The sequence below is a fragment of the Saccoglossus kowalevskii genome, chromosome 9 (assembly GCF_978046115.1).
Source record: "Saccoglossus kowalevskii chromosome 9, keSacKowa6.1, whole genome shotgun sequence".
Lineage (NCBI taxonomy): Eukaryota > Metazoa > Hemichordata > Enteropneusta > Harrimaniidae > Saccoglossus > Saccoglossus kowalevskii.
Genome location: NC_140649.1, coordinates 10,237,629 through 10,261,876, shown reverse-complemented (window position 1 = coordinate 10,261,876; position 24,248 = coordinate 10,237,629). Strand labels below are relative to the sequence as shown.

Sequence of the window (24,248 nt, the reverse complement as noted above, 5' to 3'; positions counted from 1 at the left end):
TGGGCAATGACACCGTATAAATAAGGGTCAAGATGGCCACCGTATTAGTATGCTAATCCGAACCAAGCCGCTAACATCGTGGTGGGAGATCCGTGAAATGTGCCATTTACGATGTTTGGAGATTAAGCTGTGGTTCCAAATACATATCCACGGGGGCATGACTACGTACGCTAGCGATCACACTCATCTGGTTGGGTTTTTGATGTATAAATGTTGTTATTTTCGGTCGAAACGTGCCGCGACCAGTGAAAATCACGAGTTTAAAATGGTGGCTAATGCATGCAAAATGCCTGTCAAACACAGTTTGAGTAAACGAAAATGTGAATCCCCTAGATGTTTATTCAATCTACAAAGCTAGTTGGTTTACAAACAACATTATCGTTACGTAGTTTGTCCATGTCTAACCACAGTCCCTCTACCCATGGTCTAACCATCGGTAACACTGGAACATGAAGATGTAAGACAGTAAACAATGTCAATAACATTAGGTTACGGGCTTTCGGATATCCATGGCAATAACTGTGGAAGTAGAAATCATTCGCGTGGTTTTAATTTCGCGGTGAGTCCAAAAAATTTCTGTTGGAATGTAAAACACCAAGTCAAAACAACACTCACGCCTGACCCATAATCTTACGAATTTTACCGTAGTCATTGACGCCTATTCAAGAGTACGATGTTTATTGTGGCTAGCGTGAATGGGTAAAGCTTCGCCACGTCAATGAGCTGTTATCATCGTAAAAATGTTAAATTAGTCTTCAAATGGTCAGTTTATCATCGAAAACAACTATTTTTTTTGATTTTAAAAAAAACGTACCGTCTTCCCATCAAAACCAGAGGTAAAAGATCGTGCTGGAACATCGGCAAATCTTCTCCGTGTTGGTAATTTGAACACGTTGGCATCACCGAGTATTTTGATTGGCTGATTAGCGATTTGACATATCAGGTGTCGAGCATTTGCATCCGACCGGAATCATTCGCTTACTATGAAACTAAATTGAAATGTACTTGCATTTCAGAACAATTCAACGAATTTATTTTTGTACTTTATTAATAATCACTACCAAGTAATAATAATAATTGTGAAACGCAGCATGATCGGATTGCGCTACCGTGATTATTTGCTACTAAGCAATGCAGTGTTCGTTTTTTTAAACTTCTTTTAGGAACGCCAGAACGATGTTGGTTACTACTATGTGGACATTTTCGTATGATCGTACGTCAAATACACAATAGTAAATACACGTTCGTTTAAATATTTATTATACTTGTTATATTAGCAGTCTGGAGGAGTAGTATGTATACATAATGTGCCTAAGAAATGTCGTTCTCAGGTTTACTGTACACGAGATCAGTACCGCCAATAGACCGACGCAACGGAAACAGACAAATAAACTTGAGTCGCGAAGAAAATCCGCGACCGTTTAGCAACAATCTCGTCGTGTGTATCCGGTGGACTGCTGACTTTTCTTGTTGGCCATCATCAACTTGAATTAGTTCCGCGTCATATTTTTCCGAGGATGTATAAATTACCGAGCGCGCGATGTTTCAAATCATGGCACATGAAGACTGCTCTGTATTTGTTTGAAATTCAATTGCTATGTTATATTTAAATAAGCAAATTGTAATCCGTTCTTAGGATGTTTATATCAGTCGTTGTTTTGTGGGATTAGCGGTACAAGGAGAAAGATAAGCATTAATTCACTCAGTGGACAGAGGCGGAGTTAATTATCCATGAGCACTTGGTGCAATCCAGGGGATTGAGCGGTTCCCCTTTAAAAACATTGCAGAAATACACTTGGTTCACACATATTAGAAATACACCGTTGTAGAGCCAGTGAGAACACTAGTGATCACACTGGCCCTACAACGGCATATGTCGATTGCGATCACACTAAAACACCGGCGTAATTGTCCTGTCCATGCCCTCTGTAGGTCTATCTACCCCAACTTGAATTTCTTGTCTTTTCCTGCAACAATTCTGTAAACTCGGCTATCGCGCGTGGTTCCGTCTGTGAATGTAAAATTACTTTCCTCTTGCGAAATAAAAATCAGTAGCAGGACGTTATTTTCATTCAATTATTTCCGAGACTACTCACTCCACTGACCATAGCGGTGCGTGTATCGCTCGTCGCCGTGTTGTTGCTATGGACGTATACATGAATTCCCGACAGAGGGCGTAAATGCAACTGTTTATGCCATTGTGAGTGTTTGTTTAGAATTTAGGTCCGAGCGCGGATTCTGGTCAAACAGTTTACGCCGGAGTAAAATCCGCCATCTTTACATCTATGTAAACTGGTCACACGGTAAAAAAACACTGTCGTTAAATTTACGACGTTGCTACAACGGCCGCGTGTGAACCAGGTAATAAAGTAATACGTTTACGCTGCGAGATCCTTGACAAGAGTGCGTTCCACGCATGATTATTACTTGGTTCATACAGATTAGAAATACACCGTTGTAGAGCTAATTAGAACTCCAGTGTTCGCATTGGTCCTATTACGGCGTATTTCGTTTGCCATCACACGACATTAAAAACGTACTTCTATATCAGACCTGTGTATCACGCCCTCTGTAGTGAGTTTCGTGTTTGAATATATTAGTATACGTACCCTACCACTACGGTTATTATTGTCAATTATTTCCTTGAATTTTGACTTCAAAGATTGTACTTTCAATGGCACTGTTCTCTAACCCCAATTCTTTGTCTTTTTTCTGCAATAATCCTGTTAACTTGGCTATCGTGTATAAATCTAAAAATACTTTCCTCTTGCCAAATAAAAATCCGTAGAATGACTTTATTGTCATTCAATTATTTCCGAGACTACTCGCTCTACTGACCAGAGTGGTACGTGCATCGCTCGTCGTCATGTTGTTGCCATGGACGTAGAAACGAATTACCGATAGAGGGCGGTTGTGTCACTGTGCGTGTTCACACGAACCTTTGATTAGAATTGAAGGCCGAGCGCGGACTCTGGTCAGAAAGTTTACACAGGTGAGAACATCGATGAATGAGAACATCGATCGAACAGAGAATACTACACACAATTGTAATCAAAGATCATGGGGAAAGTATTCTCAAGCTAATTGGCGCTTACGTAATCAGCTGACTTGATTTTATATTTGGAATACAGGCAGGCAAACAAGTAGAATATATGACTTATTGATTATAGTCTGGAAGCTAAGGCCACAAATTTGGAGTTTAACTTCACCCCACGTCAAACATTGTGGAAACAGACTTTTCTTATGCAAAATTATCTGACATTGTAAAACATGCCTGTTTCCAGGGCGGAAAATGCCCTAAAAGTGGTGAAAATTGACATGTTGCTATGGCAACCTGAAAATATTATGAAATCATTAAAAGATCTATATTTTCAATACATATGAAGATATAGGAGTAAAGTTGGTACCAAAATGTAGATCGTGGATTGGTTCAATTATTTATAACATCATATATGATAATTATCTATTTTGCATACTCATAAATTACCAACAACACTGTTTTTTCAAAGAAAATTATATATATTGCGTGATTGTTTTTTCAAAAAGTTACAGTCTTCACAACACTATTTGCCCAATTATTTATGACATCATATATGCTAATTTGCATATTAGCTAATTTGCATATTACTTAAATAGCATTGCTATTAAGTTAACCATGTACAAGCATATATCTTATCAGAAATAGATAACTAGGGGTTATCGAAATCCATAGGCTTGTGTGTAGTCATGAAGCTAAGATCCCACGGAAATCTAGTCCCATACTGTGCGATATTTGGAACTTATTTCAATGATTTTTGCGATAGAACCCGGGACATTTTAACAACAATGCGATTGATAAAATTTTTCGCTTTGGGAGAAGTTGTTTCTTTAACCAAACAAGGTATATATTTCAGTGCAATATTTAAACCACAGATTTTGATATTTAATGTCCAACAGGATTGATAATCTCCAAATCATTGGGTTCTTTTACATGTCCAAATACGAGACAAGATATTCATGGGATCTTGGGTTCATGACTTACAACATACTAATTCTCAATTATCTACCCTTGGTCCCATTGATACTAAACATTTTATAAACAGTTGTTCATTACGCAAAATGGTTCAGAAACATTCGATTGTCACTTTCAGTTTAGAGTGTGATCACGATTATGGCATTTACATCCCTGGTAAATAATAAAATCAAATCATGTTTGTTACCAGGGATCCAAGTGCCATTCATATGATTACAGTCTAAGCTGAAAGTGATTGTAGACCATTATGCGAGGTATGGGTCATATTAACTTCCAGACTATTATCCTTTCATTGTGTCAAGGGTTACCACGGCCACTATTGGCGGAAGTTAACGTTCTGATCACTGTTTCATGAATTTTGAATTTGTAATTAATGCCCACCACTGAAACAGGTGATATTGGCATTTTAATTTATCTCATTTAAATCATCGTGAGTTTGTCAACACCGCCAAGCAATTTATTACAGAATTTTTCGAAAACAAATCAAGGGTCAGCTAATCCACATAATGTCTAGGACGCATTCAAATGTTTTTTTTCAGAGTTTTCTGTATAAAGTAAAGTTCTATGCGACATAAATAGAATAAAGAATAAGAGAAGATACTTATCAAAGACATAAATAAATTGCGGGGCATTGTTAACTATCACAATCTTGCGCTTACCGACATTATGCTGTAACAGCTGTGCATGCAACAAGAGGGTTTAGAAGCGATGTATTCTGAAACGGCCTCTGGTCTTGTAATGCGTGCTAAAGCACAATGGTTGGTAGATGGCGAACGCCCAACTAAATATTTTTCAAACATAGAATCACATAAAAATTATTCACGCAAAAATGTCACAAAATTATTAAAACCATGCAGATGGTACTCATCATGGGAGTTGTAAGAATCCTCACGGATGACGCCTGTATTGAAACAATATCAAGCATAATTCCCCATTGCTATCAATAACCGTGGTTTCTAAAGCAATACTAGTGTCTCTTTTAGCAAGTATATGGTATATGGCTAGCTGATAGTGTATGACATCACATGCACTAATGCAATTCTTAAAACACTATCATCCGTTTGGCCAACGTCCAATGACAACCATTGTACTCTATGCTTCGTCTTCCCGATGTCACCATCCGAATAAAGATCACCAGTTCATACCACCAAATCATTTATTGCCAATCTGTTTATCGACATTCATTTGTTGACATGGTTGACGGAATCCTAAAGATCCTGTATTAGTGGAATAGGCCCGCTAACGGTCATTCGATGAATAATGAGTCATGCCTCTACCACTGGAAGCAGTTCACCTATCACAAGAAGACCCTCCAAGACAACAGCTACAAGAAAAACAGCTACATTTCACAGGAACGGTGAAAAGCAATCGAAAACGGACGGACGAAAACAGTAACCCCAAACGACGGCACAGAATAACACCCATAAACTATTGCAAAGTTAAACCAAATTTGATTACATGGGTCACTACTGTACAGAACGGCGAATCAACAAAACAGTGTTGAGGAGCGCAAGTTAACCTATGAGAAGCAAAAAACATTGTAGACGATACAATCTTCAACCAAAGACGAACTACAAAATGAAGATGTGAAGAAACAGAGACTTTTCGATTTTTACAAACACTCGTTTGACGTTTAATTATAATTATAATTTTTTACGTAGTATACAACATGTCATCTATAGGTCGGTCTTTTTTACATGCCACACTCATTCATGTGCTGTTTTTAAAATAGGCCCGTCTTTGGGTGATTTGGGATTAGTTTGATGTGTGGAATATTTTATGACATTTCTGATTATTTTCAAATTGAGGAGATTCCTTATAAAAAGACATGTTATTTTATACTAGAGAAACACATATATACCTGAGTTCATTTGTTTGCTCTCTGGGCTTGGCCGTTTGGCCAACTAACAGTGGCGGCCATTGTACTCTATGCTTCGTCTTCCCGATGTCACCACTCCGACTACCAGCTCATACCACCTTCCGTCTACAGTCTCAATCCTTCACTAGCAGTACCATGCTGTCTGATCCACAGGATATATTAAATGAGCAGGTGCATTTTTACATAAATCTTCACGGTTTTGAAAGGGAGGTCATTGAATCTGAAAACGATTCCAATATATTTTGCTGATATGTATGATTCAAGATTAGACAGTTCGGAAAGCTATATATGTGAAGATCGAGGCTATTTATTCATTTTCAACTGGCAAATCTCCTGTTTCCCCATTTAGGTCACCATATGCTTAAGTGTTACAATTATTCGTTCGATGCGTGAGGAAAAGACAAGGATCCAGTATTTCTGAAAAATGAACTGTTCTTTGCAGTTATACTCGCATATTGGCTAAATGTATTTTATTACAGGTAAAAAGGGTAATTTATAGAATAATTCATGAAGTTCAAACCGGGAGATTTATTGCGGATAACATTTGGCGAGAAAGATGATTCATAAGGATAATTTTTATTGCCGATTTTGATAGAAAGGTGGGAGATTATAATTAATAGTCTGAAAAATTTTAGTCCATCGTTTGAGACTTAACTGATTATGTTCAAATATAAATAGTGGTATCATCAATTTTGAAAATATTTCTCAGAATTTTGGTCTTTTTCGAGGTGTTTGCTAGGCTGTTCATTATCACCATATCTATTTGTTATTGTTGTCTGGTTTTTGGCTACTAGGATAAGAAATTGTGAGGAAAATCGAGGTTTAATCACAGGACCGATTGAAAACACAATTTCAGAAAATGCGAATGACACGAGCTTCACAATTGTGCACACAGAAACATCATTTTGTAAATTGTTAGATAAGTATTTAGTGGTTTCTTTAAAATTTCCTGTCTGAAAACCGAATTATGCAAAGTTAAAAGTTATGCGTAATGAATCATTAAAACATAGTAACTTCGTCACTTCCTTTAGAATTTATTGACGGATGTGTTGGTGCATTGGATATTCATATTCCTGAAGATTTAGTCACAATAAATGTTAATACTCGTGTTCGAGAAAGCGAGGAAAATACTGCAGGCATGGAGGGGACGGGTGTATTACGTTGTATGGTGAGATTAATATTATAATAGTTAAGTCTTTATTGAAATATCAATTTGTACAATCTTTCCATGTAACTTCCTTCGCTCAATGAGCCTTTTTTTAAGTATGGAACTTTTTGTGTTTGAATTTTTGTAAGTAGGTAACAATGTCTGGGTTAGAAGAAATATAGTTTACAACACGTATGATAAAAGGCGGTCTGAATTTAACCAATCTGAGGTTTTTTAACGATTCTTTTAAGGCTATTTGGATACCAAGACTTATTCATGTGAAAAGGTCTTTCGGAGTAGATTTTATAACTATTTGTTAGTGAACTTTGGTGGTTCTTTGTTTTATGTACCAAACCTTAAATAGGAAGGTCTTGCAATATTGGACCCTTTGTATTCTAATTTCTTAAAACAATTACTTACAGCAGGGTTGCGCTATACATGTATTTTTATTGAATCAGAACCTACTATGGCGAGTCTTTGTCAGGAAATCACTATGAATAATTCAAATATCTGCATAAATAATACACCTATAATTTGGAGAAGTTTTATTGTGCATGAGTATAGTTTTTATTAATGACCTTCTCGATGAGAGTTGTAGTTTTCTAGCATTTGAGCATTTAATTTTACCGTTATGAGCATGTATGTACCCGATATAAATTCTTTCAGTGAAATCCGCCATACCCTCAAAATGGAGAAATCTTAAATCCCGTGTAAAACAAATCTTTGATTTGGAAAAATCCTTGCGATATCACAGAACATACTGATGGATAAAGTTCGTAAAGACGTGGGGTATTTTATTGAATATTATGATCTGTAATAGTATTTTATGTTGTTTTGGTCATCTGTAATAGTAACTTTTGCAAATTAGTTAAAAAAAAACTGTTTCTGTTGTTATCACTTTTCGCACAAATAGCGGGGAATGCTAGGACCATCTAAAATATGAAGTCCAATCAGGTAGACTGGCGTTATCACAACAATATTGACTTGTTCACGGAGAAGGACAATTGGAATGTTTTCAAATTAATCACTTAATCACCTGAATCCAGGCCCGGAATCCCGGCCCAGTGGAACAATATGGCGATTAATAGTTACCTGCGTCCCATTGACCATTCGCAAGAGAAGCCGAGAACCAGCGAAGTTACCTGTGTCCTACTCAAGTTGCCGCCGGGAACATATACCGTGGATGGCAGTAAAACAAACATGGACGGCAACTATCTACTGCTCAAATATGCCCAAAATAGTGAAATTATATACCAGTGAAAAGTACTGATTTTACATTATATACACCATTATGTTATTTTGAACGAAATACCGCGATACACCCTAAACTCGGATAGGCAGACAAATACACCAATTGCAGGTGATTGTATATGGGCTCTAATGACCGTTCATACGAGTGACCGACTTATTGACGTGCCAATCAGATCTGTGACCACTGTAATCTCTTTCCTCTTCAGCGTACGACCAGTGACTGCCACCAAATCATCAGGACGCAGTTAATGACACCTCTAAATAACACAGGATATTGTAAAATAGGACAAAGCGACTAATTACCGGTGATCAATCAAACAATCGGGTGACAGTGGTCGTTGGCTAACATTTTAACAGCGAGGTAAAATATCAACATAGACAGTCTTCGATCAGTCTCGTGTCACAGCTGATGTGCCACAATGCCATGTTGAACCTGGGAATACCATCCGAGTTAAGAATTTACGACTAGTACTAGTATAAATGGTGTATTTCTCATATCATGTGATATAAGGAGGAGGGAATTCGAATAAAACATACGGGGTCACAGTACAATTATCGGAGAAATTTAATTCTCCATTGAACACGTAATTATTGCGTTTGAGAAACAATTATCTTCCTATGAGTTTTTGAATAACAGTACCTGGCACACGATGTAAATGTACAGCTTTGGCAATCTATGTGTTTACCTTGCTTTGTATAACAGTACTATAAATTTACAGCGATGTCAAGTACTGTTATAAAAAGAACGTATAGATGGCTGATACTGCCAATCTACAGCGCGAGCCAATGTTATACAAATACACATAAATGCATCAATGGCTTTGGCTGTAAGTTTTCAGAATGGGCCAGCTACTGTTATATAAATGAACGCATGGGTGGTTATGGCTGTAAATTTACAGTATAAGCAAAGCAATATAATGCAATGAAGCGTAGTTACATTAAGTAATATTATAATGCAATTAATTGTTAAATAGAAACATATTTAAAAGTAACAAACAAACAAAGCAAACTGTCTATAAAGACAAGATGTGTCTTTATTGTACCTATATATTATTTTGAAACCAGAGGGTAGTTGAAACTGTAGTTTCCTGCTGTGGTAGCAAATTTTCACCCAATATACTTCCTCTCAAATAAACACATACGACAATGGTTTTCAAGAATGATTCAGATAACATTTTTTTACAATGTCACAGGACAACGTTTTTTTCTTGACTAATTAAAGTTCGCCTGACTTTCAACTGTTATAAAGGCCGCACGTAAAACACAACGGAGAATACATTGTTCTCATAGTGTGTTTGTGTGTTATTGGAGATAAAGCGTACAGATATGATACTTGCTGATATATATTGCGTGGTCCCTCCGATAATACGGTGTAATTGACAATTATACGATAATAGACTATAAATAAATTCATGAAGGTGGGATACACGATAAGGTTACGATATTGGCGAAAATCACCCACGATCTATTTGCATTTACCCATAATGCAACTTAAACAAAACCGATTTTTGTATCACACAGTCCGTTAGTTTGGTCTTTCTCTTCGTTCGTTTCCAACGTCAGTCACAAGCCCACCACACCATGCCAACATATGCGTGACGTCTTTTACTTGCAATATGTTATTTCAATGCCTAAACTCACAACCCGAATTTCGAATTTGACGGGATTGATTGCTTCTCCTCTTAGATGCTAGATGAACCCCGTGCATCATCGACTGCATCAGGTAATTGAAACCGATTTGTTTATGACAGTGTTGAATCGTATATCTCCGCGAAGAAAACGTATAAGATGATCTACAAGTTTCCCTTGACGGGGCACGACGAGGGCTTGGCGATGTTTTGATTGCCTCACAGACAGAAAAATGTCTCCCGTTAGATGTTTATCGCCATAAGCTATAATTGTTATTCGTGAAAACCTGCAGTGTTCGTATTCATATAGTATTTTGCGGTATGAACCTGGTGGAATAGAATTTAAGGTTATAGATAATAACACCAGGTTCAGTTTATTTCGATTATTGGAAAACTTCAATAATATTCGATTCATCGACTTTAAGCCGAACAATTGTGTTCCTTATTAGTATTACTCTGGTGGAGATTACGTCCAATTCAGCGTGACTTGGTTCCATTATTTGTTTTCTTTCGTCTTTCGTCCAATTTTGCGCAGTTTTGAAACTTGCAAAGATAATGCAAAAGTGTGGAAACTAGGGGAACTTCACTCAAAACCTTTTTACATGAAACAAGATGTCTTTTAATTTTTTGTTTATTCGTCATCAACATCATGTAAATAAAAGTTCAATAATGTTGCCCGATATGATGACTGCTTAGAATATGATCGAACCATATAAAAACCCTACTCACTATTAGTCCTGGTCTCAAAAGACCTACATTTTTGGGCGTTTTTCGCAAAAAATGGTCTAAATTTTGCTAAAATGGCCAAAAATGTTAAAATTGGGTGCCAAAAAGATGAAAGTCAAAACAGCGGCGAATATTCGTATGCTTCAACTATGGAAGGACCCTCATCCGGGGGTGCGATCCAGTCCACTGAACTGAATGCAAGGACCGCTGTATGGCTGGTGACCAGCGGTAATGAAGACACTAGTTTATTTCGCAAGTTTAAACCTGTGTTCCTGCAGTCATACTTGGGTAATAAGAACATTATGGCGACGCATGATATATCAGTTTTCACCTTGCTTCTTACCTACTGGCCTAGACGTACCAGTGCATTCATACCAATACCCGACAGTACTTTCGTAACCCCAAATCCCAGTTACACATATCCTGGGAAGACGAATGTTCTATTCATTTTTATTTCTGGGGCGTTCACCAAATTACAATTATTTGCTAGAATATGTTTGTTGTATTGCTTCTATTATTTATATACATTCTATTTACATGCTTGCCTTAGGCTAGTTTCCTGGTCTGCGTCTTTATAGGGAATGTGCTGAGGGTACTAGTAAATTGGATATTTTTTAGGTTTTTGCCCTTTTGAAATAATTGAGTCGATAAATGTCTTTTCACCAACTGTTGTTTTACGCGTTTTATCGTGATAACTGATTTTTATTACGAGTGTCATACTTGTTCCTAACCAATTGCTTGTTTTATCTGTACCTAAGGTGCATTCCCTAGACCCATCGCAAGGGCTTTGAACTTTGTACAGTTCATGATCACGAGAAATTTTATCCAACAAAATCCAGAATTTAGAAACCCACCTATAATAAAGTAAAGTGGTCTTTAGTCACTGCAACAATCATGACAATTTTGCTCACTCTAACCAATGACAGGTACTCTTCATATAATACGCAGTCGAAAGGCAACTTTATAATTACTGTTATTCAAAGTCAATAACATATTCCTGTCATAAGTTGTGTTCATGTCAATAGATCTCGGTCGTGGCGAAATCACGCTCTCGGAACGAAACGACGCAAGTTCTGTACCTGGTGTTATTTACTGTTATTGTATTTATTATCAATCATCGCACCCAGCAACACCAAAATAAAATCCAATTCTACAATGTTCGAAAGTGTCTTTTATGGTGACAAACATGTTTCGTATCGAACTATTTATATACAGAATGTCGTCTTCTTTCCAAATATTGAGAAGTTCCCTAACGTTTGGATAAGATCTTATGTGCCAACTCGCCGGGTCCCAAACTCGGTACGTGCCGAGATCGCTAGTGTGAACGCAAGTGCACTTGCTAACCAACGCACAATCGGAACTTATCACACTGTGACCCAATCCAAAGGTGTATTTGTTGGAAAATTAACGACAGCATATAACGAATACTCTATTAAGTAAACGATAAACTTGTCAACTCTTTCCGTGATCCTTTTATTGACTGATAGATAACAATTGTGTTTACATTATACAAGCGTCGATCAAATACTGAATTCATTTATAATCTCGCCATGTGTAAACTATGTCATTGCCACAAAAGTAAATACGACTTCGAGAATAGCTGGCAATCTTCAGTAATGGCAGCGGCCTTGGGGGATTTTGTAAACAGCATTATCGAGTCACGATTATCACTATCTTCTGGAGGTAATTAGTCACCGGGCTAATGATAACATGTATGCTGTGTTGATGTCATCTGACCAGCTTAATTTGGATTACTCTTGTACGTTTTTTTTTCTCAATGCTCTACATTTTAAATATCGAGCTACCGCACATACAGGGCGGACTAAGTGAAATATTGGCTGCGGGGGCGACGATAATTTGTGTGTTTTTATATTTGGTGTCGAAGTAAAATGTGTGTGTTCTGTTTTCGACTGCATGGACTTTTCACCAGATGCCGCCTCATCTTTGACCAGCGATTAAATAGACAGATTAGAAGATCGCCATCGTTAAATAGGGTCAGTGCAGACAGCAACGTGGATTATCGCAAGGAGATGATGCAAGCTACAAGTGTTCACAAATCACAGGTAGTAGCGTATTTTTTTTGTTCCAAGCACGTGACTGTTTCAGTTCCGGCCGGGCATTGTTGACGTCGGGATAGCCAGAATGAAATGAATGGTAGAAGGATGAACACGACGCCCCGATACTATACGCAAAGTACGGAGTATCATTTATGTGTACTTGTATCATTCACAATAGTCAAGTGAAGCGTTGTTCTAGGTTTGTTTGACATGACATGACTTATAATTAAACAGACACATCCGAACACGTGATTTATTTGCGATCAAAAGGAAAAACATTTTACACTATCCCGATTTTAAAATAATATGCACTATATTACTACCAATCATAATTTCGGTAAATTATTTTAAAAGAAAAAGTAGTTGAAAGTGTTGTTTTTTTCTGTGTGGAATTTCCGTGGAATGTTATCTCAATTTAAATTATTGCGTGTTTTCTAAAGAATACCGCCTTTCCTTGACTGCTTAAAATTTATCTCGTCTTTAACTGTTACAAAGGCCACTGAATAGAGAATACATTGTTCTGTGCATTTGTGTGTTCTTGTTGATAAAGCGTGCAGATATGATACTTGCTGATATCTATTCCGCGGTTCGTCTGATAATACGCTGAAATTAAATATTATATGCAAATAGGCTGAATTAAATCCACTGCGGGTAGACTAAAAAGTTTGTGCTAGTAGCGTAAACTATTTCCACGTTATCTCTACATTTACCCATAATGCAATTTAATATAAAACCGCAGTTCGTGTCAAACAGTCCGATAGTTTGGTCTTGGTCTTCGTTCGTTTCAAAAGATCGACGTCAGTTTGCCAGCCCGGCGCGACATGCATATACATTGCGTTTTGCGCACAATTTGTCATTTCAAAGCCTAAACTTACAACGCGAATTTCCAAATACACGGGATTGCTTTCTTTCCTCGTAGATGCTGGATAAATCCCGTATAACCTTTCCGATGTGTTACGCCGTGCACCACCAACTGCATCAGGTAACCGATTTTTTATGACAGAATCGTATAGCTCCGCAAAGAATACGGATAAAGTGATCTACAAGTTTCCCTTCACAGACAAAAAATGCCTCGCGTTGGATGCTTATCGCTATAAGCTACATTTCGTAAACATCTGCTAAAGTGTACGTAACATTTTGCGGTATAAATTTAATTAAATACATTTTGCTGATGGAGGCAATACCACTCAGTAAAGAGTTCATTTCAATTGATAGCACATTTCATTAATATCCAAACATTAAATCGAACTAACGTTTTCCTTCTATTGTGTTTTTCTCTGGTGAACCTTCGTCCCGTAGTATTTGTATTGTTGCCATTTTACCATCTTTCGTTTGCCGTCTAATTTTGCATGATAGTTTCAAAACTTTCAAAACCAAGATAATAACTTTTGCACCTGACACATAACACAATCCTTTTCACAGAAACAACAGGCTTTTTGACATTTTCTGATTTATTCATCACTAACATCAACATTGTGTAAGAGATAACAGTGCTTATTGAATCACCCACACAGGTTATATTCTTTAGCGACAGTCATAACGATTAGACAGAAGAAATAAAGAAAAAAGAAAGAAAAGTGCGCCCTCCCAGTACATGGAAGTGAAAATTAAAGTCTCGAATCTCAACTCGTTTAAATCGAGGGGAGTCATCACCTGTGCACGCGACAGACGGACATGCATAATGTGTCGTTGTTTACAAATAAGAGTCTACCCATGAGCATTTGCGCTTTCAGCATGCATTGTTAACGCCGGCCAGGACTCGATTCCCTTGAGCGCCCAAGTGATGACCCCTTCGATTTAAATGGAAATCACGTGGTTGACTTGTAGTGCATGATTTGGACGAATTGCCACATTATATACGTCATTCTACTGACATTGACATTGGGCTCTGGAAAAACTTTACACAACATATATATACACAAAAAGACACTGGCAACGCATTCCCGACGTGTTTCAAATGCAATGCCGATTTTCACTGTCTCTGGTCACGTTATACTACCGTTTGAAGCGCCGCGTAGTGTTTGGCGTGGTTCCCATTCGAACATCCTATTTAAGAAAATGGCCACGTACTTGAGAAATAATGGATGTACGAACAAAACACCAAGCTATAGTGTAACTTGATGAGCTGGTATTTTAAATCATCATATTTCATGACTCAAAGCACTGACAATGTTAAAAAACCGATATGATGAAAACTTGTTTACTGTGAATGTGCGCGTTTTCGGGAAACTGCTTCTTTTAGTTTCTTTTAGTAGGGGCGAACTCTGTACAACGACTGTACTAGACTGGCTTCATCAGCGAAATTATTTTACAACCAGTAGAAGACGGTAAACAATTAATAGACCATTTTCCGTACACTGCGAGAATCACGCGTTATGCGTGAAATCGAACGTAAAAACAGGACAAACAAAGGTCATAGCGTCGTAGTCGCGTCAAACATCGCGTGGGATTCGACAAACGCGAAAGTATTTCGGGGACATTTCCATGCTTAATAATGTGCTGTCCACATTTGATGATAGGCAATTTCGATTAAGTAAGGGTATTCGGAAGCAATATTCCTCTGTCGAAGATCGGCCGGTCGATGTGAGCTACGAAATAAAGAAATTCGAGTTCAAAATCAAATCGTTCGATTTTTGCGGCAGACGTTCGACGCGCGTCTTTCGTGCATCTCGCGAGATCTCGCAATTGTACGGAAAATTACCTATTTACAGTATTTTTAACGCTTTCGCGTTCTGGAAATAACAACACAATGTTTTTCTGTTACAGTTTATTGTCTGTGATTGCGAGAAGAACAAACCTGATGCGATCTTTGTGTTTGAAATAGAATGTTTTCCAGACACTGAGAGCAAAAATGGCAGTATAGCAAAAAGTGAAACTCGTTTTGAGTACACCGTTGACTTCGGGCAATAATTACAAACTCTCTGTGTTTAAAGAATAATCTCACGCCTGTTTGAATAAACATATTATGAGCTGATATTCTAAAATTGCAAAGTGTCAACTCTTTCAAGATTAAGTAAATTAAGCCATTATTTCGGAATACCAAATCTAGATAATAAATTCACTGACGCACTTCACGAAAAAGAAGATATCAAAATGGATAAAATGTGTATAAGCACAAGCGTGTAAATTCTCTAACAATACGTTGGTATTTATCACCAGTCTGAGATATATTTGAAAGTATAATAAAATATTCACCCTGGCCATATGGGCAATCACAGGAGTGATATTTTTCAAAATTGTATTCACTTCAGTCGTTGCGGGCGCACACCATTTCGCGATGATTACGCAAGATAACATAGTAATACATAGTATGACGCTGTCATAATGCAGCAATAAGTTAATTATTACTAGTAATGTTGTTGACTGTTTGTTTTAGGCCAAAGGCAACATTCTTGTATCAGATATAAATGACACTGGTGTGAGAGATAGACAGTCTAATTTATCATTCGATAACAAGGATAGGGCTCCTCCCCCAACTCCATAATATTCGGCGTATTTAGATCATCCTCGTGTGTGGTGCAATCTTGTATTTGAATACGGAATATAGGCTATATTTCAGAAAGACTAGTCCAGGCACAGCAAAGCCCGGATCACATGATACGTATACCTTGACAACTCAAAACCGATTGACTGAGCTATTTTGATGCCTGCGAAAACCTCGGTGATTAGAGTATTACCTACAACCTTGACGTCATCATATAAGAGATTAGGCAAATTTTACAATTTATCTCATTTCTATTTAGTCACCATTCCGAAATACGTTTTTTTTCCTTCGTTTGTTCAGTTTAAAAAAAAACTGTGTTGGTGTGTTGATTTTAAAATGATATCAATTACGTTACCAGTAAGTTTGACAAGTCTTCGATTAGAATTTTAATTTGAATATAATTAATCATTGAACGTATTAGTAGACTCGTACTTTATCGTACTATCTTAGTTACTAGTATTTAACTATTCTCTGGCTTTAGGTGAGGTTGACCGTTTTAATTACGATTCAGGTCATACCCACACCATCCAAAATATGCAAGTGAAATACTTTTAATGTGTACGCCATGACTATGTCATAATATATTGATGTCACCTCGTTGTAAGTGCGTGGTTGAACTAACGAGCGCCTGTGATGTATTAGCCTTTGGGCACTCGCATAGAAATCTACCTCCCGAATGAAATGTTTTTCCTGAAAAATACCTTTGATATAGCCAGATTTCGAAAAACAAAACAATTACGTCATATTTACTTAAACAATGGTCTTCTCTGCACACAAAAATAGCGTTTCTTTTTATTTTTTTGTTATCAGATCAAAAGTCCCGATAATTTGAGCTCGTGTTAATATTATCAATATTGTTGTTGTGTTCTACCTTGGATTTAGGTATTTTTGCTGACAAGTGAAATCTACGAAATTAAATCCAAGTAGTAGACCAGAACAATTACAATTATATTAGATCTCAATGTTTTAATGGAAACTTAGATATCAAAATAGTTATTATTGCGAAACGCGGGAATATTAATTACACCATCATGATGATCGATTTCATCTTTGAAACAGACAGTGTAATTTTCAAAAGAAAAAATTAGAATGCAGAAAATTGCAGGTAACCAATTTTAATTCACATGATAGCAGCTGGATAGTGTATTATTGTCCTGGTTGTCTTTTGTTCTATTGTATTCTGTACTGGTCGTTGTTGGCTTCGTTGCGTTTCACTTCAAAGTACACTCGCTATATTTGGCCAAACATACACGCTGCGCAAGGCAGAGCAGCAACAATGTTATGAACTCATGGTACATGTCGGTGCTACGTAGCCCATGGAACTACAATTCCCTCGTAGCTAAAGCGACTACAAGACTGTTGAACGTCAGCGATAGTCACTGTCACGCATCAACGAAATCGCTTGGTCTAATCAAAAGACGTGCGTATGTTTACTTACAGGTCAGTCGAGCGTGTGGAATTATACGAGGTGAATGTGAATGAGCCACAAGAGTCGAAGTAGTGAACTGAATATCCCTTCTTCTAGTCACCGTGACTGACGCAAAGTTACAATTTAAGGTATAGGTCTATTTGTTTATCGTAAACAATGACGAGCCATCGCGGTCGCCGCAAGTGTTTCATCTTCTCCACCAACTTCCAAGTAAATCTATGGTTGACGCTACTCCTTATCGGCTACCTGTGCTTTGGTGCTGCTATCTTCATGGCGATCGAAGAACCAGAAGAGACAAACGAACACCAACTTAAGGAGTTGCGTTCAACTGCACGCAAGAATTTGACAATGGCGATCCTGAATAATACCGGATGTACATATGAAAGTGAAACGTTCAACGCGAGTGGCGTAATCGAGGCTATCTACAAATATGAACAATTTGTGATTAATAACTACGTGTCTGCTGGCCGGCCTTGGGAGTTCACGACTGGCTTTTATCTGTGTGTCACGGCAATCACAACTATAGGTAAGTTATTGAGTACGAGTTTCTCAGGGCACCATCATTCAAATTCTAAACCTAACCCTGCTCCGCCATTAGCCCTCCCCATTTCAACTTCTCTTCGAGTCCCTTATCATAGTTATTTGGAGGGGCATGTTGAATTACATTAGGGGTTTGATTGTTAGGGTTAGAGTTCAGGTTACGGGTGAGGGGGGGGGCCTTCAGAAACTCTTTACAGTACAGTTTTGTTTGTCATACTTGAGTAGAACACGCGATGATCTGCAAGACAGGACGCGGTGAGTGTCTTGATCTGTCGTGTACAAGACCCGGTGATAAAAAAAAAGTTGGCCATGTCATGACCCGATTGACAAACGGGTCAAATCATATGCAAATACCCAATACAGAAGGAGACGTTTCATCGCCGTTTGGGGGTTATATAATCAACAATGGGAAACAACTATTTCGATCAACACACCTGACACAATTCAAGTTTTAATCAGCGTACGTTTAAAGGTTTATCAACAGATTTACCAAGTTCGGTGTGCTCCAAAATAGTGTGCTGAATTTCAATTACTGTTTTAGTCGCATTGCCTCCAACTCAAACCACAACTCGTTGGTAAATAATCGATAAAATAGTTTGTCTGGACACATTCAAGTTCCTCTCACTGTCACCTTAAAGCTGTGAAAATTTGGTGTTAATCCGACGATAATAAGTATACGTTATTTTTTGTTAAAGACCTTGTATTTTGAAAAACATAAACTCCTAGAAAACGTCCATGAAGTAACAGCAAAGATTTTCAAGCTTGTTTATCGGCACAATCAATTTGTTTTCCCATCAAAGTTTGTTTTAACATGTGCAGGGACATCCAAATGTGTAAGGCTATTGGAAACCAAAAAAATAAAGGAATGGGTTAGCTATAATTGGATTAATTCGGCATATGAAAACACCAAAATCAATGATTTTTTTCAGTGGCTGTGTGACCTTGTATCTGACACATTCATATGCAAATGACTAATCTGTGAAACAAATAGGGGCGGAGACAAACCACTCAAATGTTTGGAAACACCAATTGTGTGTCAGATAGCTACTGATAACACATCCCAACATTGCTTTGTCTTGAGTTAATCTTTGAAACTTATAGGCACACAGATTAAACCTGTGTTGTTGATTTTGGAAAACACTACTGAGGCTGCCTTGTTTCCCTTCAGAAAATCTACATTTTAACCAACTTACACGACATTCTATGTTATGTTGACTTTATCACATGAAAGTTTATAGTGCATTTCATCAATTAATAAATAAATGTGAAAATCGTAATTTCCAACACAAATAGTCTTGCTACCTTAAATAATTGTTCCCAGTAAACACTCGGTGCAACAATAATCATTCCCTTCATCTATATAAATATTTGTAAATTTCACAATGTAAACTGAAACGTTAGGTTTTCCGTTGGCCGATCGAATAACATTGGAACGTCGTTGCGCACTGTGCTCATTGGTTGGATGGATGCAACTGCCATTTATAAATACATATTTATAAAGATGGAGGGAATGCCTTTGTTGTGCTGAGAGTATTATTACAACTACTGTAATATACCTTGTCGTGCACTCAATATAAACACGGACGTGTCAGTATCATCTCTTCTGTATATCGCCCATTCTCTGGTATGTCAAAACCAATTAGCTACTAGTATATCAGGCCCGAATCCTGTTTAGATTAGCAATAAGCCAGACGTCAATGAAAACACTTCATTGATTTGTTATTAGTCGAAGCTCTACTGGCCCTCGGGCGGTAATTCGCATCGTTAAAGTAGAACTCCACTTCCATTGTTCGCGTTTCTCGTGGTTGATTTGTCGTTTGTATATTATGAATACATGTAGTATATTGCTGACCTTAAAGTCAACACGTTTCTGTGACGTCCAAATGTAACCCGAATCGGATGTGACGTGTCTCGTGGATGTCTGGTTGGATGGTTCCGATACGAAAGGGAAAGGTGACTACACGATATTACAGACGATAAATAATAGTTTAAAGGGCGGTGCGCAGCGCGTGTTCGAATTTCATGTATTAAATAAACAATGTATTTTACACGCGTTGTATACGTCGCTATGAGTCCCATATCGAACAGGACGCGGCACGATCGGACTACCGCCCTTTAACCACTAGTTGATTTTGCATCACTTTTACGGTATTCTATGACCTTTCACAACGAAACTGATTGTATCCATACCCAGACGCATTGTATACAGTCAAAAGCATTGCACAATGGTTTTTTCACGAATAGTCCGGAGATAATACCGAAGTAGATCTTAAATAATAACATACAGAACCCCTGTCCGGTAATAAACTTGTCAACTAAATGACGGAAACAAAATGACGCAGTTGGCTGGGTACAAATTGATCATATGCACACCTTGTTTGCATTTCACCTGTTTACAAACAAAAGTCTATGTTTATATTGAAAAAAATGCACGTTTTCAGGCGTGGCAACCGGTTGTTTAGGAAATTCTACATAAGAGTAGACGGTGTAATTTTTGGTGGGTAGGGTGACAACATCCCTACCACCCCTCTAACAAAATAACATGTACCAATCCTTTATCAGCACCATTAACTTATCTGCTAATAATCATTTTCTACCAGTTTAATAACTTTCAGACTTATTTGTGAGGTTGAACTTGAATGCATGCTAACAACCTCAACATGAACCCTGAGATGTTCGATACGTTGTTTAAAGGAGTCCCTTTCTAGATCTCATGAAGAAAGTAACAATCTTTAGTTTTTTGTAGTTATTTTTCGAAGGGAATCATTTCTACATTATCTCGGCTTCGAGTAAGAATAAACCGAAGTTCAGCGCATTTCACACACATTCATGATTAATTTATGCATGAACTTTGCGCATGTTTTTACTGTGCATTCTTTTACATTATTGGATTAGCATCAACAAAAAATAGAGGGTGTTTCTTTCATGTTTATCACGTCCATTGCTTAAAATAAGAATACATACAATTTGAAAATCTTTTTCGGAAAATGAAATTGCGCCCTCATAGTTCAGCAATGTGCTGGTTGCATCACACACGCGATATGTTGACACTTGGGTTTGGTTTGAAATTATTTCCTGATTTTCATTTTGTTTATTTCCACTCTTGTGTAATGCCTAGGTTATGGCGATGTTGCTCCGAACACTCAGACTGGTCGAATTGTGATGGTATTCTATTGTATCATTGGCGTTCCATTGAACCTGCTTTTCCTCTCTAACTTCGGCATCATGGTGGCGTCCTTCACAATGGCACGTTTTCAGAAGATGAGAAGGGCAGTGCGGAAAACCGGCAAGAAGCTGTCCAAGAAAATCAACGCGAGGCGAGGGAGTCTAGCAACACTGGACTTACAGACCGGAAAGAACGAGTCTTGGCGGGATAACTGGAAGTTTACATCATATAAAGACCCTCCGGGCACCCCACCGTTATGTACCGGTCACGTGACTGACCAAGGAAGAGACGACCATTATTCTGCGTACAATGACAATATATCAAAATACGAGCAATCAATCTCAAACGGGTCAGTTGCCAATTATCATACCAGAAAATGTATCGATGAAACCACCAACAACACTGGCACTGTCGATTATGGCATCAGCGACATTGAAGCGAACGCCCCCAACGACATCAGAGCAAGGATTGATTCATTGGAAGTTGCGAACGATACGAATGACGTAACCCGCAATGGTAGTTGTCAGACTTATGACAACATTGCATATGAAGGCGAACAATGCAAGGACTGTGCAAACAAAGCTAACGGTGATGTCAAAGCTCAGTATTTACAACCAGTAGAAAATGGGAAGACAGGTAAACCGATCAACCGTTCCGACAACAATAACGTACGCCCTGCGGGCGTGGCGATACAAATGGCTCATCTGACGAACGTACGCGATTGCACAGCATTCGAAAATCACGGCACACAGACGGATGATGATCACGGTGTTACGAGAGTAGATGAATCGCAGGATTCTGAAACCGACGCCGAGGCGCAGGACCACTTAGAATACGTTATATCTAACCCTACCAACGACAAGGACGTAGATGCCGCCAAAGGAAAAGCATTATGGACATTATCGACAATGTACGTGTTGTACACCATTCTTGGAGCAATCTTCTTTTATTCCACCGAGACCGAATGGAGCTTTATCGACTCACTCTACTGTACGTTCATATCGCTGGCTACTATCGGTTTCGGTGACCTTATACCAGGCGAAAGTGTATTACTGGACTATGGGGCACTACGTACTATTGTATACCTTCTATTTACATATATTGGGTTGATAATATTTTCTGCGTGCTTCGCTCTCTCGTTGGAGAAAATAAGACATGTTTCCCGTAAGCTTAGAAACAAGGTTCACATCACGGGCGAAGGACGGTACTGTTGCTGCTGTTGAATATAGCGCATTCAAGTCGCTCCCTTGTTCAGCTGACTTCAAACTAATTCGTGTCTAATATATAACATGTCGATTTAGTTAAGGAAGTGCGTCGGTGCTATTCGATTTTACAATGTCAATTCATACTATTTACCCAATCATGTGTTGCTATGTAAGGCACGTGACACGATAAGTTTGACGAGATTTGTTTTGAAATGACTCGTATTTGGCCTCGGAGATAAGTCGTACCCTAGTCAGATTATTGTTTATGTTATTTTTTGAGAAGTGCTAATAAAATATTAACGGTTTGAAAGTCGCCCGTATTTGCGATATGTTCTGTATGGAATCGGTAATTTGTTAAATTTCGGCCAAAATAGTACTGTGGAATTTTTTTAGTTAATGGAATGATATTTGTGAATAATTATGATACAGGTCACCGTCAACCATATGATTGAATTAATCAGTAATGAGTATATGAGAGTCACTCTTCAAACATGTGAACACAGTCTCTGTTCGTTCTCTGACCTGGAGACCTCCAAATAGAAGGATGATTTTAACTCGAATTGTTTGCCAAATTTCGTATAAAGATGGAGTGCTCTATGAATACTTCCTAAAGGAAAGGGACTGTTACGAGATGATCAATTCGAAAAATAATCACACTTTGGATTCGCAACAAAAACAAACTCCCTTTTATAACGAGTAACGACTCTAACTCGTGAATACAACATAATACCACAAAACACCATTTATGCTTTTGTTTAACACTCCAAAATATACCTCCTTTCAGATATAAGCACTCATAAGTTTTTGTTTCATTCCCAGGACTGACAAGTCTTCAATTTGTTACGAGATGACCGAATAAAAAAATTACCACGCTTTGGATCCGCACCAAAAACAAACTATTCTAACTAGAAACTACACTTAACTCGTGAATGCAACACAATACGACCAATCACATAGTTTATACAAAAATACTAAAATCATTGAACAGAACAGTGAAAATGAACACATCAACAAGTATGCATTAGTTCAAGAATTCGTACTTTGATTAAGAGTTTTACTTTTACTTTTTCGTTTTCCCAAGTTCGTATTCTTTCACATGACGTATTTGCAATAATGGCGACGACCAGTTGGTCACGTGACTTCATGTAAATCGTTCGTGTCAAATAACTGCACCTTATTACTCACAAATAGATCAAAGATTCCCTCTAATTAGAAGGTTTATAACGACGATTTAATGATAATTAATCTGAGATTATCCAGTACCCAGTTACGTTAGATAAAGAACGTTATAACGACGATTTCATGATAGTTAATCTGAGATTATCCAGTACCCAGTTACGTTAGATAAAGAACGTTGATAACGACGATTTAATAATAATTAACCTAAGATCATTCAGTACCCAGTTACGTTAGATAAAGAACGTTATAACGACAATTTAATAATAATTAACCTGAGATAATTCAGTACCCAGTTACGTTAGATAAAGAACGTTATAACGACGATTTAATAATAATTAACCTGAGATAATTCAGTACCCAGTTACGTTAGATAAAGAACGTTATAACGACGATTTAATAATAATTAACCTGAGATAATTCAGTACCCAGTTACGGTAGATAAAGAACGTTATAACGACAATTTAATAATAATTAACCTGAGATAATTCAGTACCCAGTTACGTTAGATAAAGAACGTTATAACGACGATTTAATAATAATTAACC

At 37.7% G+C, this 24,248-nt stretch overlaps 1 protein-coding gene across 1 annotated transcript; it reads left to right on the top strand.

Moving 5' to 3' along the window:
- Positions 1-17,372: 17,372 nt before the first annotated feature.
- LOC102804853 (uncharacterized) lies at positions 17,373-22,837 on the top strand. The gene is made up of 2 exons (XM_006816122.3): positions 17,373-18,139; positions 21,272-22,837. The coding sequence occupies exons 1-2, from the start codon at positions 17,770-17,772 to the stop codon at positions 22,540-22,542; spliced, it is 1,641 nt and encodes a 546-aa protein (XP_006816185.2). The 5' UTR covers positions 17,373-17,769; the 3' UTR covers positions 22,543-22,837.
- Positions 22,838-24,248: the final 1,411 nt, after the last annotated feature.

What these genes read in the sequence shown, in the direction of transcription:
- LOC102804853 (XM_006816122.3), top strand. Translation starts at nt 17,770, where the DNA reads ATGACGAGCCATCGCGGTCGCCGCAAGTGTTTCATCTTCTCCACCAAC. An exon ending in CACGGCAATCACAACTATAG is followed by an intron (nt 18,140 to 21,271) that starts GTAAGTTATTGA and finishes TGTAATGCCTAG; the next exon opens with GTTATGGCGATGTTGCTCCG.